General features: G+C 38.9%; 1 protein-coding gene across 1 annotated transcript; it reads right to left on the reverse strand.

The window, feature by feature from the left end:
• Window positions 1–3,877: 3,877 nt before the first annotated feature.
• On the reverse strand, window positions 3,878–6,396 carry LOC104422407 (transcription factor DIVARICATA). The gene is given in 4 exon segments (XM_010034724.3): window positions 3,878–4,416; window positions 4,418–4,759; window positions 5,030–5,064; window positions 5,066–6,396. Coding segments are annotated over 4 exon segments (966 nt in total). The 5' UTR covers window positions 5,456–6,396; the 3' UTR covers window positions 3,878–4,217.
• Window positions 6,397–19,254: the final 12,858 nt, after the last annotated feature.

Here is a 19,254-nt window from a genome sequence, read left to right on the forward strand (position 1 = left end):
ATTAGTTAGAGCAGGCAAAGAACAAGATAAATAAATACAAAATGTGGTTTATCCAGATGTACTAGCAAGACAATATCAAAGGCATCAGCCTGTATATACAACAGGGTTGTTCTTTTCACCAACCTAGTGAAGCTCATGGAACCAATTTCTGATCAATCTCTGTCAATGTAAGGATATAGTTGGTTTATATGAGTTCCTTTGGTTGTATATACCCTCTACTCGCATGCCCACATTTGCACTATTCAGTACGACTTAACGGGATTTTTAGATGCAATGAGAACACATTCAGTCCATTCATGCTAAACAATTAGGACGCTGTTCAGTGAATTCATTTTGCACCTTCTTAAGCTTAATAGGATTTGTACATCGGTATTTCTTCCCCAAGTACAAAAACTACATTCTGAATTGTCGCCTTGAACAGCTTTGACAAGCTCAGACGCTGAGAATAGTGACCAACATGGCTCTTGTTCTAAAGACTACTGTTTCCCTTGCACAATCTCAAAGACTATGAGTGGAAGAGATGTACTGCTCTCTAGTAGCTTGTGGTCTCAAGGAAGCGAAATGGCAAATTGTATGTTTCTTGGTATTTTGAGTTGAAAGGCAGAGTCAATCACCATGGCTTCATCTTTCTTAAGTTTCTAGCAGAAGCTAATGATGACTCTTACCAATGTGCAACATGGCCTTGCTTAACTGTTTTGATGGTGGGGCTCGATTAAAGAGAGACTGGAATGCCAAGGAAAGAAAAGGTAAGAAAAAGTCCATGAACGTATTACTCCCTTCCATACAACTTGTCTTGTTTGTTTTACCGCTGATACCATTTTCACTGCCCCTTAATCAAATTATATCAGCAATAAAATGCCACACTTTCCCCATGTCTGATAAATGTGGATGCTAAGACCCTGCCAAATAAGGTTTCTGTATCAATCTAGCGGTAGGGTTCGAAAAGGTGTACCATTCAATTTTGTGTCTCTGTCAATTCTGCATCTTTTTCTTGGCAAGAGGTGTCGTGTTCCTGTCTCACTGTGCTACTGTCCTATACAATTACAAGGTATAAAATCCTTTTCTAGAGCTTAAATGGCATTTCCAATTGGTGTATAATTAAGCCTTTTAGTACATCTTCTGCTTTATCAGTCTCTGAATTATCATAACTGGGGAAAGTGAGGCCCCACGGAAGATTTATTCTCAGATCTTCATGGGCCAGAGAAGCCTCATACAGAATCAAGCTTCACTCTCTCCACCTCATCTCATTGATTGCTTACTTCTAGTTCTAAGTTCTATTCAAAACCTCACTTATCACAAGATGGTCTACTTCATCTCATACACAATGTTAGAGTTACTTATGTAGCTGTAGATATGCGCCGTGTCTACTGTCAAATGGTAAATTAAGAACAGGAAACCAGATTACAATGAGAATCAACATGTTTGCAAAACTTAAATGAACGTAGTTTTAGAAGTAGGTGGCAAACTTCCTCGTCATTCCAGTGTAATCTTATGAAAAGGCCTTATTCAAGCACAAACAACCATGTTTTCTTATGAATAATTTCGCTGGTAAATTAAAGGGAAGAATCAGAATATTTATCAGACATGGACAAAACAAGATGGACCGAAAGTGTGAAAAATTCCGATATAATTGAATCTAGACGTAACAAGGATAAAGTGGCCAAAGATGCCTCCACATGCAACTTGCAAATAGAGGGCTTCGCCTTTTGAAAAGGGATGGTGATTTCTTTTGTCATGTACCGCCTTAAAGCTAAATGGGACGGCCATTTATTCATGTTTCCTCGATTTCATTTGCCTTAAGTGGCGCTCTTGTAATACACCGTGCGCGGGACATGGGCGCTGCTTTAGTAGCTGTTCTTGCGATAATTGCTACCAAATGGATGCTGCCAACAAACAATATGAGCAAAGCAACAAGAGAAAAGAACCTAAGAGATGGACCTGCTGCTTTGTACAACTTGTCATCTTCCAATCTTTCATTCTTTTCTGTGCTCTTGATCAGAAAAATCTCCCAACTTCAACCTAACACACCAAAAAACACACACAAAGAGTTAAATGAAAAGGTAGAAATGAAAACAAGAACAAGCAAACAGATCACCTTATTCTCCACAATCAATGAAGGAAATTTTTGCTTTTTAGTCTCAACATTTGTTAGGTACTATCAAAAGAAGGCATCCTCAAAACAGGCCTGATAAGAAGAAACAGGTATTTAGGAGCTTATGCAGACATAAAGGGCTAGATTATTAAATCCAAGAGCAACCAATGGAGTTTCTTTGAATATGTAAACAACCTGTCCTCACATGGTTGCTGAAGTATTTGTTTTCTTCTCCTAGTTTAACATACTGTTTGCAGAGTTCGAGTCTGTATGAATGCATGCGCAACGGAGGACCAGATCAGTTGACGGTGCTCAACTGCTATCACCTGAGCTCAACCGTAGTTAGCAGTAAACAGTCCATTGTTTTTTCATCTGATTAGATTATTAACTAAATTATTAGTTCAACATAGTGGTCGATTAAAATATAGATCCTTGCACTAAGACAACAGAAAAGAAAACTTAGGTCAATGGAATTTATCCACCGAAAAGAGAATCTCAAACCCCATCGGCAACTAAAAAAATTCCAAACCACACTGATTAAGAAAAGATAAAAGCACCCTTTCCTCCACCTAACAAAAAAGCTACATGAGTCTGTCTCCATTGAAGGGTCACAAGTCAAGAGCTTCACATTCGATGATTGACATCCCATTGGCGCCGTACAATTAGAATCGCGCGTGTATGATGATTCCGTGGACTTGCAGAAACAGGTCTCATACCCCTCAGAATGGTCTTGCCACCATTGATGATCAAATAATGGAGGGAGGAATATTAGGAGCTGTTGTTGTGGCAAAGAATAAACCACCAGATCGACATTATCGAGAATACTGTGATCTAAATTGAATCTTTTAACTTTTCAAGGACATGTTTCTAACTCTAATTATTCAAACAGAGTCCTAGGAGGGGATCTTCTTTTTCATTTAGAGCCGGATCTCGTGAGAGAGATCTCATGGAGAAAGAGGGGTTTGAAGCATATGATGCCTCAGTTAGTGGAACGAAGAGTCAGCTTCAACTAAAAAGCGTTTGATGGTCCGGTCAAGTCTAATAGGGCATTTCTTTTGCTGTTATTTCATTCGGAGTAGTGGAACAGTCTAAAAGACGCGGAAGAGAAGGAGGAAAGTAGGCAACTAAGAAGGGGAGGGAACATGTGGCAATTTTGTGCAACTGCTCTTCTATTACTACCCTCAGTAATTCAGCATCTGAAACATGGTCTCATCATTAAAAAGTTTTCAGAACAAGCAAATTTCATGAGATCTATTAGAGCCAGAGGATCAAACCAAGGTGCAGCCGCAATTTCAAATTCGGTCGCTACTTAAAAATCACGAAATTTCATTCTGGCCATTTGCTTCAAATTCATAAAGAAAATGATAAACATAGGAAAAACATTCTCCAATCATATCTGAAAGTGAATTCAGTCATTGATATTCCCCTGTTTTCCAGATTACATGAGATGAAAAAGCGAAGAACTCCAATGGCTGAGCCAAATTTCGGTCTCCAACGTACTCATTCCTGCACGCAAAAACAAAACAAAACAAGCCCCTTCCTTTTGACAGTCTTTCCTTGCATCAAGCCACGACACTTACGTTTTATGCTAAGCCTTCAACTAGGGATTGAATATGCTTACTTAGGCCAGTGCCTTTATTCCATTCTCCATTGAAGTCGTCTTGATACCATTCTCAGGATGCATTCATTATCCAGAATCGCAATCTTAACTTGACGGGAAAACTTGAGGTATCAAATTAAAGAGAATACCAAAAGGAAAGAGCTTTGCTCGCCTCTTTCTGGGTGTAAGGCAATATTTGCTCAAAAACGATAAATTAGATAATTCAGTCAAAGGAGAGACCACATATACGCCCTATCGATACTGCCCTCTTCATGTTCTTCCACAGCTTTCAATGTAGAACTTTGTTTGCATAGGCAGAACACCACAATACTCAAACGAAGGTGGAGATTCTCACTAAAGGAAAAAATCCAGCTCTGAGAATCTATACACTAGATTTATGGCTTCCAAAAGAAACACGATCTTGTTCTCCTGTGTCCTGGGTTTAGATACTGATGAACTAACTCAAATTCTTCTAGTAGACATATTCACAGAAGCCATGACAAAAGCACAACCATAGCTACTCCACTAAACTTCAAAAAGATAGAAACAAAAGATGCTTGGAGCTAAGGAAAACAGGGATGAAGCAGCCTCATCCATGAGGATAACTCTGTCCAGCTTGCATATGAAAACCGGGTTCTGAATGAAAGTCCCTCTGTGAGTATTCTGCCCTTGGAATTTAAGCCCAAAAGAGTTCACACCGAAATGTGGGCACATGGACATATCCTTGTGTCGCATGGAAGGTCATGGACCCTCCATTGCTAGGCTGATTCCAGAGAAAAGGAGTCCTGGGTGCTGTGACGGGAGTTGGATGCCGAGCCACCATGGATGAAGGATCTGGCGAAGGCGGCCTTTTATCATCTGGTGAAGGAGTTCTAGTCTCTGTGAGATTCACAGTTGTGATATCGTGGATGCTGGCCCTTCTCTTATCTTTTCCACCTGAAAGTTGTCTGATGAAGTATTTCTGTGCGTGGCTAGCTACTTGCGTCGGTGTTCTCGTGATCACGAAGTTCCTGGAGATGTTTCTCCAATCACCTTTCCCATATTTTTTTAGACCCATCAAAAAGAGCCTGAGAGAAATTTGCAAAATAGGTCCATCAGTAAACATAAACAGACGTATCGAGCATTAAAGCAAACAACTGCCCTCGTCTAAAAGCCACTGAATTTGCAAGACTAAGGTCCTCCTAAATTAAAATTCTAAGACAACCCTATTCTTAGATCACTTAACCTTGTTCATCCTGCTTATATTACTGACACATTAAGCTCATCCAGCAGACAGTGAATGAGATCATTGGAGATCAACTCAGAGCAAGTGCAATAAAGAAAACTTCATATCTTACTTGTGCTCTTCCTCGGTCCAAGGAACCCCTTTCTTCTCTCTCTTGTTCGGGAGGCCGAATCGATGATGATCTCTTCCCACCAAGCCCATAAGACTGTTTGAACCCATCATATCCATGGCCATTCGCCCACTCCAATGTGAAGGGCGCTGTAGTGCTATAGCCAGGGATCGGGATGAGCCCTGCTTCTATATTGCTCATCAACTTCCAAATCCTGATAGTGCCAACCACATCCTCCACCGTCTTCCCAGGGATCATCGAGGCGACCCTATCCCACCGATCCGGCGTGTCCTGATCGTGCACCGCCAGCGCTTTTTCGAACATTTTGTTCTCGGCAGGAGTCCATTTCGCGGTCCTTCCCTCCTCGTTGAAAAACCAATTCGCACTCGATGCACATGGTGGTAAGGGAACTCCCGTTTCCCACTTCATCACATGGGAATCACGCAACCCCTCCTTCAGACTAAACTTAAGTCAGATGCTGAAGGGTGACCAAATTCTCGATCTTCTTGGAAAAGAGAGAGAGAGAGAGAGAGGCGGCTCTTCGATTTCGATGGCGAGAGAGAGGGGGAGAGAGAACAAAGTAAAGGGGGGCGCTCGAATGGGAAATGCGGAGAGCTTCGGGTTCACCACAAAGATGTCCGTGTTAAATCACCAAGCATCTTGAAAGGAATCAGAATACTCCTTTTCCTCTGTGCAACCATAGCCTTAGGAATCCCATAAAGAACCGACTTTTTATCCCAATATAACAAAGGCAAGCCTCACAAAACATAAGCAACAAATCACAGTATGATCCGAAAACACCAACATGAATTGCGACGACCCTCGAGATCTAAACCCAACAAACCACCCAACGCAACTAGAAACAAGAATGCAACGTATCAAAAGAAGAAGAAGCAAGAAGCAGAGACCCTGAAACGAAAACGAAACCAAGAAAAAACTATGCAGAGCGGCCCTATCAGACGTCAACGAACTCACGAACTCACTTGCAGCAAAAGGGAAAGCTCGGAGAGCGAAAGCCAGAGAGCCTCGCGACGAGGGTCCTCTGAATTCATGCGAAACGAGAAGATAACACGATAGAGAGAGAGAGAGAGAGAGAGAGAGAGAAGGAGGGGGGAAATGATGGGTTTCTTTCTTCCTTTCCTTGAGGACTGAGCAACAAGGAAAAGAGAAGAAAGAGACCAGGGATGGATGTCAAAACTCCAACACCGAGCTGAAAAAACCAGAGGCTTCCGCTAAGCTTCAGGGGTTGAATCTGAAAGCTCTGCCAATATCTGTGGGGGAGAAGGGGAGAGGGAGAAGGAGAGAGGGTAATGCTGAAGCTGAAGGTGGTGAGTCGTGATTGGAGGGGATGGGATACTGCACTTTGCGGAAAAAGTTCCCTCTTATTATAATCACAACACTCTCTGTTCCATCACCCCCCCTTTTTTTTTTTGCCCTCCATTTTAATTATTGCACAGGCCCATTTTGTATTTATATTCCAACACCTCTCTAATTTAATGAGGTGGACCGCATCCGAACTTAAAGAGATCGTTCATATTGTTCTTGATGCACGACACCTCGAGACCACTTGTTGTTAAGTATACGGGATGAAGAATTAGCTTGATTTTCAAGATATCAATTAGAGAAAATATAATCATGATCACCGTATCGAAAAGATCGAAATATTTTCTCTATTTAGTTGTTTGAATGAGTATCTCGATTATGCTTTTTAACAGGATATTTGTTAAGGTGATGAGTTGATTGATGTTTCTTGTTTCATGGTCAAACTTTAAAAATGCTATACCCACATATCTTTAGGGCCATTTCAAGTGGTGTAGATTTACAAATTTCAAAACTCTTGTAAGATCTATACGAGTATTCGATTGAGTTACTATTCAGTATTATATCAGTTACTATTCTTTATTGTAGCACTATAGCAATTACTATAACAAAAGCGAAAATTGTGTACCATGAGTCTATCAATAAAGATGATATGAATGCGGTACCAGATTGTTATATAAAACATTGCATATAAGTACATGTTGAACATAAGCAACAATTGGATTATAACACCTGAAGTCCTCACATCGGATGAGAGAGCGGGCTTGCGATCTAGCCCTTATGAATTGGGTTGGTTCGTCAATAATGTCCTTGCATGTATTCTACTTAAAGAAAGAAAGAAAACTTCCCATGTCACCTATCCATGCCAACAAGTACTTTTCAAATCATTGACAAAGGACACGCGGCCCACCATTCCGGAAGAGACTATAATTGATAGAGACTACCACGGGATGCATTGAACCGTAAGGTCGAGCCTAACTGGTTCTCAGTGCTTCCATCACATAAAGCATATGTTCCAATTTACGAGTCAGTCCGGACTCAAGCTTTGGATTGAACCCAAAGGTCAGCTACACATCTAATTCAATAGCCACATTAAAAAGCTATTTGAAGTCTGAAGCAGAGGCTTATGACCGCAACTAATGTTAAACATGGTGTCTTTTAGAATTGTCATTAAACTATTTCTTGACTTTTCGAAGGAACCGCCGTGCCATCTCCTTTCACATTGATATTTTTAATAACAAGAAATCTCACTTTAATTATATAAAATTCAAGCCCACATGAAATATCTTCACTGGTCTTATAGATTAGATAAGATGCAGATTAAAACCTAGCGAGCAGTACCAAGCACGTCAACGCATCACATAATTCAACTCGATGTTAAAGAAAATGTCTTTCGATTCGTTAATTTTCAGTAAACAAATGGAATAAAATATTTAATACATCTACTATCGCTTCCCAAAAAAAAAAAAAAAATAAAGGGGCACCAAGCAATGATGGAGCTGAACACTAGTCAACGGGGGGCTGGGGGTAGCAAAAGCAACGCAGAACCCATTCCAACTAATTCCCCAAAAAATATAAATTTGTATCAAAAGAACAAAAAAAACACCTTCCCCCCTCCCCAATCTCATCATCTGTCCGTACCGTTTTCACGAAACGAAAAAAAAATAAAAATTGTGGATCAGAAAGTCCCACCTTCATTCCATTTCTTAAGGTGCCCCACTTTAATTACCGACCAGATTAGCATGTCCTCTTATTCTATTCCGACCATTTTCTTAAAAATCTGTTTTTCTAATGATGTCCTTAATTAATCTTCTTCTTTATCTTTTTTTTGGAGGGGGGGTTTGGTAATGATCACATCATTGGAGGAGGCAATACGGTACTCCCTCCGATCCAACCGCTCCCGATCAACCCGCCGAAAAGACTCGGCTTCCGCATCGACGGCTGGGATTCACCAGGCTCGGTGGTGGAGGCGCGGGCCCCACCGCTCCACATTATTTTCGTCGGGTTTTGAGGGGGAGAGGAGGGGGCCGCCACGGGAGGAGTTCGGATCGAATCGCGGAGCGCAGGTGCCGACACGTGGGCGCGCGTCATTGGCCTTGCACGGCGGCAAGATGCGGTTGCAAATTACCCCTGGCTGGCGGGGGATGGGAGGGGCCCGAAAAGCGCTCGGTCCAGCCAATGAGTGGCGCACACGTCGGATTCGCAACATGGGGCGCGGCTGTAGAAGATAATGCGCTAAAATGGCGACGAGTTTTAAAGAGAGACTCCCCTGGCTAGGCTTATAGGCTAGCCCTAGAGCCCACTGCCTACTCCTCTGCTTCTGCTTCTCGCTCTTTTTTTTTTTTTTTTTTTAATTATTTGAAAAAAAGTTGCACAATTGTAGAGGAATTTTTTTTTTTGGTTATCGAGAACACGGTTATTATAAATCGCGAATTGAAGTTTTTAAATGGATTAATCATAAATCGAGATTCCCATCGTGAAATTCAATAAATATTACCTAAAATCAGTATTTTATATGAAGGCATTATAAATTTCGTAGAAAATGTTATATGTATTGAACGTTGAGGAAGATTTATGATTTATAAAAGGAAATTGTAAATTTGAATGCATATGAGGATTCCATGCATTTTCCTCAGCATAGGTATTACATGACAATATAAATCCTAATTCTTTACATATATGGCACACATCATAAAAATAACGCAAGTTGCTCTATTAAATGGGTAGCATTTGAATGGCTTAAACTGATAGATGCATATTGAATTATGAGTTGTCAAACCAAAAGTAGATTCTCATGTGATTTCAGCTATTGGAGATTCACCTAACATATATGTATTATTCGCCTCGGTAATCAAACGGTTCAAGTAACTAGTGTTCTAGAAGTATGATAGCAAAAGTTGAGAAGGGATATAAAACATCCTATGAATCCCATAAATTTAATAAATTTATGGGCTTAATGTGACTTAGTTTAGTTCACACGTCATTGATGAGGTATATTAAATTTGAATGGCTTGAACCGATAAACGCACATCAAATTGTGATTTGTGGAACCAAAAGTAGATTCTTATGCAATTTCGGCGGCTAGAGATTCATCTGACATATATATATCATTTGCCTTGAGAATCGAATGATTCAGGTAATTTGTGTTCTAGAAGCGTGATAATAAAAGTCGAGAAGGAATATAAAACATCTTGTAAACCCCACAATTTTATTAAATTTATGGACGAATGTGACTTAATTTAGTTCGCACGTCATCGATGAGATATAAACAAATCAATTGGATTCTTAAGCTAGTAATCTTCTCTCATCCCACGCTGGTCCCAGGTTGATTTTAGAGGAATTTCATACCCAAGGGCAGAGGAGTTATATGGTCGACAATCTTTATTTTTTTTTCTTTTTAGGTATAATTAAGAATCTTCGTTTTGTGTACAGTTAATATTTTAAAAAAATCAAAAAATAAATGCTTTTGAAGACTTTTAAATTTTCTATTGTTCTAAAGCTAGGGGTCTATTTGTTAATGTTCCAAATTCTTTGTTTTTTGTTCTTTTGTTGCGTGGAATAAAAAAAATAGAAATGTGTTTTGTAACTTCAACTAATTTTTTATTTTCCAGAATAGAATAGTAGCCATGAATAAATTTGAAATGTAAATAAAAAGTAAAATAAAAACGTAACTTCTTGTTATTATAAATAATTTCTACAAATAAGTTTTTTCTTTTCTTCTTATTTCTCACCGCCCCTCACCCCTAGCCGTCTATCGCCCCCACACATCGCTAGCCACCACTGCCGCCGTTTGGCCGATGATTTGTGGGTGGCAAATAAAAAGGAAAAAAGAGGAGAAAAAGAAAAATTACAAAAATTATAAAAAATTAAAAGAAGCAAAAATATGTGGGCATTCTTATTCTTTTTTATATTCCGAGAAAAGAAATTTCTTGTAGTTACCAAATATATTATTTTAATTAAAAATTATTTTAAGAAATTAGAAGAAAAATTATTTTCAGAACAAAAATGTTATTAAACAAGTCTTAAGAGCTTTTGAAGTGCTGCCGGAAAATAAGGCTGAGTCGTGCCATGTGCAAGCGCGCGAACGAGCATCGCCATCCCATCCCATTAATTACGTGAACAGTAAAAGGTCAAAAGAGATTCTTCATTATTTTAAAAATAAATGGAATTTTATTTGGATTTTAAATGTGAATATTACTATGATCCAAGGAAAAAATTGAGACGCTTAGCACCATATAAGAATCCGATTGTCGGGCTTGCAAAGTCCTTGAGGAAAAAGTTCAAAAGAGATGCCAAAAATTGTCAAAATAAATATGAAAATATATTGCGTGACAAGAAATTTTGAAAATTTGATAGATAAGATACATATGAAAGTTAAGATTGCTTTATTCTAACTAATATCTTCATTTTCCTTCCGTAGTCTTTCAAAGGCGAAAACATACGCTCTCAATATGAAATTGTACCAATACAAAAATAAAAATAAAAAAATATAGGTAGGCAATCCTGTTCAAGCTCGCTATTGGCACAAAATTATCTACTCTAATCGCGGCTCGTTCACATTCACAAGGCTTAAGAAGTCGCCATGCCAGATTGAGTTCTCTTGGGATTTAGTTTACTTGTTACAAACTTACAAATATTCATATTCAAGGGATGTGGCATCAGAGGTATATATATAACTCGGCATCCCTTTCTCGGATTCGATACCACTACAAGCAGGTAGCCTTCTCTCAACTTGTCCGCTAGAACACGATAGCGTTTGCTTTGGTCGTGGCTATCCACGCTAATTTCTTTAAATCCCGTAGCATCAATAATGAGACTTATTAACCAATGAAACGATTGACATACAAATGATCTTTGGACTAGGCAAGTATCTGAACTTTGCATGAAAAATTCTTTTATAATGATGATGGATGATAATATTTTGGTGTTTTACGATGATATTTCGAGTATTTAATACCATTACAATAAAGAAAAAAAGGGTAAAAGCTATTAACAACCCAAAATTATGCCTACTATGACACAAACACATCTATTAAAAAAAAAAAAATTTGAAATCGAAAACCTCAAATGTGTACTTGTGTAATAAATTTACCCTAATTTGTATTCGCGTGGCACATCTATTTTAATTTTTTTTAATGATATAATGAATCCTAAGCTTAGATTTGTGCTACATTTACAATCTGCAAAGATTTTTTTCCTTCCTCCTTCGGCTTTATCACTGCCGCTGCCACCCTTACCATCTCCATGGCCACCGTTCTTACTATTGCCAAACCAAGGAAGAAAAAACAAATGAGGAAATTAAAAAGAAAAGGAAAAAGAAAACAAGAAAAAACATATAATGAGTTGAAGCATTAACGTCATTTGTATTCCACCATCCATGCAGGTAGCCACATAAGATTTTTAACGGTATTCATTAATGGAATTGACGGAAGTTAAATATATTTCACGAATCTGATTTTTGTTTGGATGTGTTATACAAGTATAAGTTTAAGATTTTTTATGTTGGGGAAAAAGCTTGGGATAAATATATCATGTAGATATAAGTTTGAGATTTATAATATCGTATGAATATATCGCGGCGAGCATAAACTTTTTTCTTGCGATGTTTTCTCCATAGGAAGGAAGGAAAGAGAGAGAATAGATAATAATACGGAGTAAATCGGAAGTGCGTTGCACGCGCGGGCGTCGCGAGTTGGCGAGGCCTCGTTGTGTGCGGTGCCCTTTTTGAGTAATGACACGAGAGGACAGCCAATGAAATCGCACAACCAAACCCAACCTGTATCCCCCAAAACAAAAGCGGGAAAAAGGCAAAAGGCCAAAAAATGCGTATGAAAACGAAAAAGAGTGGGCCCCCCACCCTCATGATGACCAACTGCTTTCCCTTGGCTTTTTCTCCTTGGAACTCCGCACGACGCCTGGGGGCTTCCCCATACCCGCCTCCTCGGTCACTCTTCTTCCCCCGCACACCCACCCAGAAAAAAAAAAATTTTAAAAAAAAAAAATTCACGTTCTGTTTTCTTCTTCTTTTTTTTTTCTGACATTTTAAGGTAAATAAAAAATATACGTTGTGATCTCTCTCTCTCCCTCTCTTTTAACGAATTTTTTACGCGTAAAGTAATTTTACACTTTGCTATGACCACCTTTTATTATTTAATGACGGGGCCATATCTGAAATGTTACACAACCGCCGTGCTGTGGAAGTGCTGCTTTCTTGGATTAGAAGTTTTGTACCTGTGGCATGACTTGCTATCTTTGCTTATTAATCATGAACGCATTTGAAATCCAGATTGTGACATGATTGCTTTTGTGGGGGTGTGTCTAAGTTGAATCATGCTAGGGTTACTGAAATTGATTTGTAAAGTCAATTCGAGTGATGCGTGGAATTGCCGTTATCGGTTCTTAAGCATGGCCCACTTGTCGAATTTAGTAGGTCTGGCTTTGCTCTTCTAAGTATTGTCCGTGTACTTTAAATCTTTCTCGCGTAATTGTAAAATTTTTAAATTTTCGTGTGTCGTGACATTTTTTAATATAGGAATTCAGAAAAGAGAAAGCATCAAAAAGTCAAGACAAGTGGATTGAGAATTATAAAACTACATTGTATTCACGAGCTTATAAAGTGTTTTACGAGTTTCCAAGGAATTGAATATTTACACTCGTGCCCTTGGAATATGAAATGAGCACATAAAACTTATGCAAGACCACATTGCCCATCGCTCGAAAAATATCTAACGAATAACCAATTAAAGAAATTTTAAAATTCCAATGCACTTATATTCTCCTTGCATATGATGCGATAAATCTTTCAAAAGTATAACTTTTTAGTATATAAGTGTAGTCAATAATTTTATTTTTGTCGGTCTCTCACTCTAATCCTACTTAACACTCACTGTACTTTTGCCTCGCCTTAGTGTAGGCGCGAGTCGAAAACCCATTTCCCGAAATGAAATCGTCCCCACCACAATCCTCCTCGAGAAGATGGGGATTTCAACCCTCACTCCCCCTTCCAAGTTGGAAGAGTAGCCACCTAGGGCGAACCCCAGTGGTTAAGTGTACTTAATAATTGTTCTGCATAAATTGGTCATGAAGACTTGTTACATATATCAACCTAATAAACTAAGTGAGAGGATTTGCCAGATTGCATTTAAGAAGATCGAGTAGATAACTGAGACACAACTCCTCTACTCACGCCTATAAGCGAGCTTACACATGATAACACAAACATCCTAAAACTAAACAAGTTTTGGACAAGTGGATGCGAACAAACCGAGCCATGTAATTGTCGGTGATCCTCGTACAACACGGGGCAATCTCGGTATCAAAATCTCCCGCCGCATCTCAGACCCATCTCTCCACCCACGCCCACCAGAGCTCAACAGATCTTTTTTTTTTTTTTGCCCGGTCGGCCACACGACGAGGTTTCTTTAGAGAGCTTGCGTCTAACCCTCCCTAGCCCCAAGGGGTCTAGTGATCGTTAATAGAAGGGTCAGCTTCTAATTTAGATGATTAGAAAATGGATTAGTGGGGCGTCATCACTCCAAGTAGGTACCCGCGTGTCGCCATCAATTACCTAAATAAATAAATTAAGCTTTAAAGACGCTTTTAATAGCGCCATTGACGCCAAACCGTCCGAGGTAATTTCGTGGGGGCTGGGCGATGGAATCGCCGAACCATGTGCGTCCCTGTCAATCGGGCGATTTGTCTCTTTGCATCATTACATGAGCGGGGGTGAATCTAGGGAGAAGTTGGCTCCATCCAGCTCTCCTCCACTTTTTGCTTTCAGCCTCAAGTCACTTCTGCCTTTTAAGCAATGGGGAAAAGATGTTTTAAATCATTCCATCTCTCTCTCTCTCAAAGATGTTTTAATCACTATCTCTCTCTCTCTCTCTCTCTCTCTCTCTCTCTAAGTGTTCTACTTTTTTAAAAAAAAAAAAATTGACTTGGGATTTTAGTTGGCAAATGGCTCAAATTTTCAAAAATAAAAAAATTGTTGGGAAGTTTGATTGTTGATAAAGATAGAGAGTGGTCTATAGTTTTTTTATGCTTTGATGTGTAATGATTATTGCTGTCTTTAAAATACTTTTTGCCTCTATTGTTATCGTTAAATTTGAACAAATATACCTCCTGCTAGACCTATCAAACGAGTGGATAGGGTTTGGATTCAAATTAGATTGAAAATGGTCCCGACCCAAGCGGATTCTTCTAGCTTGTTTTGTCTAATTTTATTGAATGCAAATTTAGCGACTTGTACCAAACTCATTCCATATCCAGCTCATACCGATCCATAGTATTAAAAACGCCCATATTTAATATAATTTATAAAAACACATACTTGAATTGACGTGAGTGCAAAGTGAGCGATGAACGCGTGATTGAGCGAGGGTGAGAAAGAATTAAGAGAAAGTAGGTGGGTTTGATTCAAGTGTTGTAATCATTTAACACCAATGTTATGTTTAAACCTATTTACGACTCATTTCCTTGATATAACTAATCTATTTATAACTTATGTGTTAAGAAATGGGTTAATGATCCATTTAGATGGGTATACATCTAAGATATACATTGAAGTCAAGGATAAACGAGCTCAACCATTAGTCAACGAATTATGAATCATTGTTTTTCTCTTTTATTTTTAGTACCTAGTGTGTCTATTTTTGACATTTCTTACGTCAGCTTAATTATCACAACATGCCACAAGGCTTAAACCTCACACGTACGGTGCAAGAAAGATCAAAGAGCACCTCCAAAAAGCGTGGATTAGTGCATAGCCCCCTGCTAAAGCTCTCTCTCTCTCTCTCTTCTCTAATTAGCTGAATTTTGGCGATGTACCATTGCCGAGCTGAAAATGTGTGCCACGTTTCGTTCCTAAGTATTTTTCATTCCATTCTTTATGGAAAAGAAAAGAAAAAGTATTTTCCATGCCATTGACTCTTGGCAAAGCCGAAGAGGTGAGGGTTTTTATTTTTTATTTTTTATTTATAGTGGTTTGTTGGAAATGATGAGAGGTTCTCTACTGACACGGCGACACGTGAATATATAAAAATCACTTTATTGTAGCGTGCATTTATTTAATCCTGCTTGAATTTGACCTGCAATCAACCTCGGCCCTTTCCTATTAAGGGAAGATTCCCAGGGATTTTTTATTATTATTATTTTACGAGTCCATAGCCAAATCCCTCTGTCTCCTTTAGTCACCTGTAGGCCTGAAGAATCATTGGTGATTTAAGAATGAAAAAACTTACAATAATGGGGAGAACAAAAAAAGAAGGGAGAAAGACAGAAGCAAGCTGGAGACAACTTGATTGGCGAGAATTAAACTTAGAATAATTTGCTTATGGAAAACAAATACAGAGACGTTACGGAAAAAAATGAGCAGATCAACTGAACGGAGAAATTTTGAGATTTATAGATTTAATTACTTTGGTAGCTCGAATTGTGGCGAACAAAGAAAAAACCTATGAAGTTAGACATCGAATAGTGAACGGGGGCAAGCATATTCCATAATTCTTCTGGAAACAAAAGTGCAAGGAACTTACCTAAAATCTCAATTGAATTGGGCAACTCTTTATTACCCTTTTCTTTTGGCTATGCATGGAGATGGTCCTTATGCTTTTGACACTCCTACATTAAGAACGCACCAATAATGATGATGGCCTGTCGGGGTGTGAAAAGGGGAACAGAATACATCCCTTGTTTTGAATCGTCTTTTTGTTATGGAACTCCATAGACGTATATTATTTGGCTACAACTAGTCAAATTAAGTAATGGAACTCTCATTCAAGTTATTTTTCTATATTTGACGAGCCTAAAATTAGATTAGCAATGTATGTTTTTTCATGAAGTTTCATGTTGATATCTTCAGGCTGCATATATCTAGAAGGTTTGTTGAATTATCTATTTTAAATGATGTATTACGTAAGGGTACCCAATTTTATTGATCAATATACCCAAATCGGATGAAAGTTGGACTTTCATTTGGCTAGGTGACTAAGACACCGCGATATGGTGCATTTGCCGGGGATCGAACCCGAACCCGAACCCGAACCCGTCCCCGAACTCCCGACCCAACCCACCATACCAAATGTCCGGCGACTCCATGAACATTCACAATCTCTTGATTTTGTAGGCAATTGACAATGAGAAAGTGGGCTAAGGCCCAAAGAACCATGAGCGGCCACGTTTCTTCTAGGCAAATGGCCCAATGTCCAAATCAAGTGGTGGGCTGGCCATCGGCTAGCGATTACATCAGTTGTCACCAAGCAATGCTAAGAATATTTGTTGGAAGACCAAACTCTCGTTCGCATGCGACCTTAAGTTTGTCTAGTCAAGCCTTGAATTTCCGAAGATCGAATGCCACGACTACTCCCACTTCATGCTCGAATATATGATTTCAGTCTCTAATTTAGAGAGATCCGAAAGAATGAATTCAAATATTGAAGACATTCAAATTAGTTTATACATTTCCTTGAATAACATCGACTATCCAAATAATTCATTGTGGTTTTCACCTTGATCCGATGAATTGGACAAAATATGATTTTTTTTATAAGTTTTAAAACTGAATTTGCACATTTCGAACGTTTAAGAACTCAACCATATTTTTGGATAATTTTTAAATTTTGGTACACTTATCCTTATATTTTTCAATAACCTTTGGACAGCCACTAACCCTTACTGAAACTTAATAGCACTTAAAAAAAAAAATCTGTATATTTGAAGACAGAATAATACAGCTCTACAGTTGTCTTTTTATCACATGCGCATGTGATTGGACCTGTACGGCACGATACATCAGATCTAAAAATGTTACTTTATATACAAAAGCATGCGCACATTATTGTCCTTCCCCAATAAAATAAAAAGGAGCGCGCCCCATGCTTTGGTTTTTTTTAATTTAAAATGGATAATAAAATATATTAATTCATGTCTTTCGTGAATAAAAAAGTCTCATTGAGCATTTCAAACATGCCCTTTCTCAGAAACTTGATCTAACATAAATAGGAGCTAACAATTAAATCATTTATGTTGAAATCACCCAGCAGCCAAGCTCAACCTACCTATAGCTCCCACTTTGCTGGTCTTTTCAACTCTTCACTTTTCGAAGCAAAAACATCCCTTCAATCTTCCAAAATCAATGACCACAAAGCTACAAATTCTGGCCAAAACGAGAATGCTTCAAGAGGGACTAATCAATCCGATGTTTTGAAGTCCATTTGTGAGTATCTTCTTGAAGATGATGATGATAGTGTCAATGCAACATCTTCTGCAGTAACTCCTACAGACACATACACAAGCAATTTGAGCTTCGACAATCTATTATTAATGGAGAGTTGGAACGAACTACCCCTAAAAGTTGACGACTCAGAGGACATGATGGTGTACGGAGCTTTGTGCAACGTGCTTAATTCCAGGTGGACAATGCCTTTGGCTTAAAATCAAGAACTTGTTTTGGAAGTGACGACTGTTGACTATAACAGCATTGGTTGGGCTTCAAACCAAGAACTTGATTTCAAAGTGATGATCATTGATTATAACAGCATTGGTCTGGCAACAGAGAAGAAACCATAGACAGTGGAGCATGAGGTACAAGCACTAGTTGAGAGAACCCGTTACAAGGGAGTGATGAGACGATCATGGGGAAGTTATGCGATGGAGATAAGGGACCGCAAGAAGAATGGGGTGAGGATTTGGCTTGAGACTTACTAGACGCCTGAGGATGCAACATTGGCCTATAGTCAATCTGCTTTTAAGATGAGGGGGTCCAAGGCCAAAGCTCAACATCCCTCGCCTCGTTGGCTTAGCCAAGTACAAGCCTATCAAGGTCAGCTGGATGTTTGGTCCACCGAGCCTAGCTCACCATCCCGTCCAGCGGTGATGAAGAGAGAAAGAGAGGTGAATTTGGAAGTCCAATGCCCTTTCCACATTGGATATGGTCTTGTTGAGTGTGGACGAACAATTATTATCTTAATTGTGCAAATTGCAAAGACATTTAAAAGTCAATCCGCAATTCAGCTTGCAAAAAGTAACAATTTGGTATTTTTATTCCATTTCCATAGAGTTTGTCAGAAAAAACCAAAGGCCTATTCGATCACTAACTCCATCATAAAAAGACCCTTGTTTCGTACATATGAAGAGAGTAAAAAAAAAGACCTTCATGTCGTATAAACCTCACTAATTACCGGCATGTACTTAACGTGACGGATATCCTCACAGTGTTACCGGTTTTCTATACATTTGATGGACGTTGACGGATGCAATGATTATGAGATTGAACATAGTTAGCCTTACGACTTTTAATATCGGGTAATTAGGCCAAATGAGGAGGTAAACGAAAATGGAGAAAACCGGTAACACTGAAATAGATTAACATGACAATCAACGTCCATCAAAGAATCCATGTGTCGAATGCGCCCAGCATCAATTTGTCGGACATTTTGCATTGTAGTTGTACGATGGAAGGGGGGCGTGAGACTCAGGCAGGGGGGCATAGTGAGCAAAGTCAGATGCGTGACACTCGGCCGATGTCCCTTCGGCAGAGGAGTGTAGTAGGGTAGCCCACGATTGCTGTTTCGGGTCGGAATGCGAAGGAAGAGATGCCATGGAAAAGACGAAGAGGGCTTTCTATGGTTTTGGATGAAAGTGAGAAATGACTTTAACCATATGAGAAACCATTGCCAAAATATGCAAATCAAATGTATAGAAAATGGACTTTGCTTGTGTAACAACACTGTTACTTTCATCGTGTGATAGTTGTTGACACCTAAATTTCGTTTTTTAATTAGGTTTTTTTACATTTATTTGCCTTTTCGGATAATAACAAAAACAACAAAAACAACAAAAAAAAACAAATAAGAAACAAAAAGAAAAGCAAAAGCAGCCCATTGGGGCCGGGCTCGAAGGCCCAACCCCTC

Source organism: Eucalyptus grandis, chromosome 10 (assembly GCF_016545825.1).
Source record: "Eucalyptus grandis isolate ANBG69807.140 chromosome 10, ASM1654582v1, whole genome shotgun sequence".
NCBI lineage: Eukaryota > Viridiplantae > Streptophyta > Magnoliopsida > Myrtales > Myrtaceae > Eucalyptus > Eucalyptus grandis.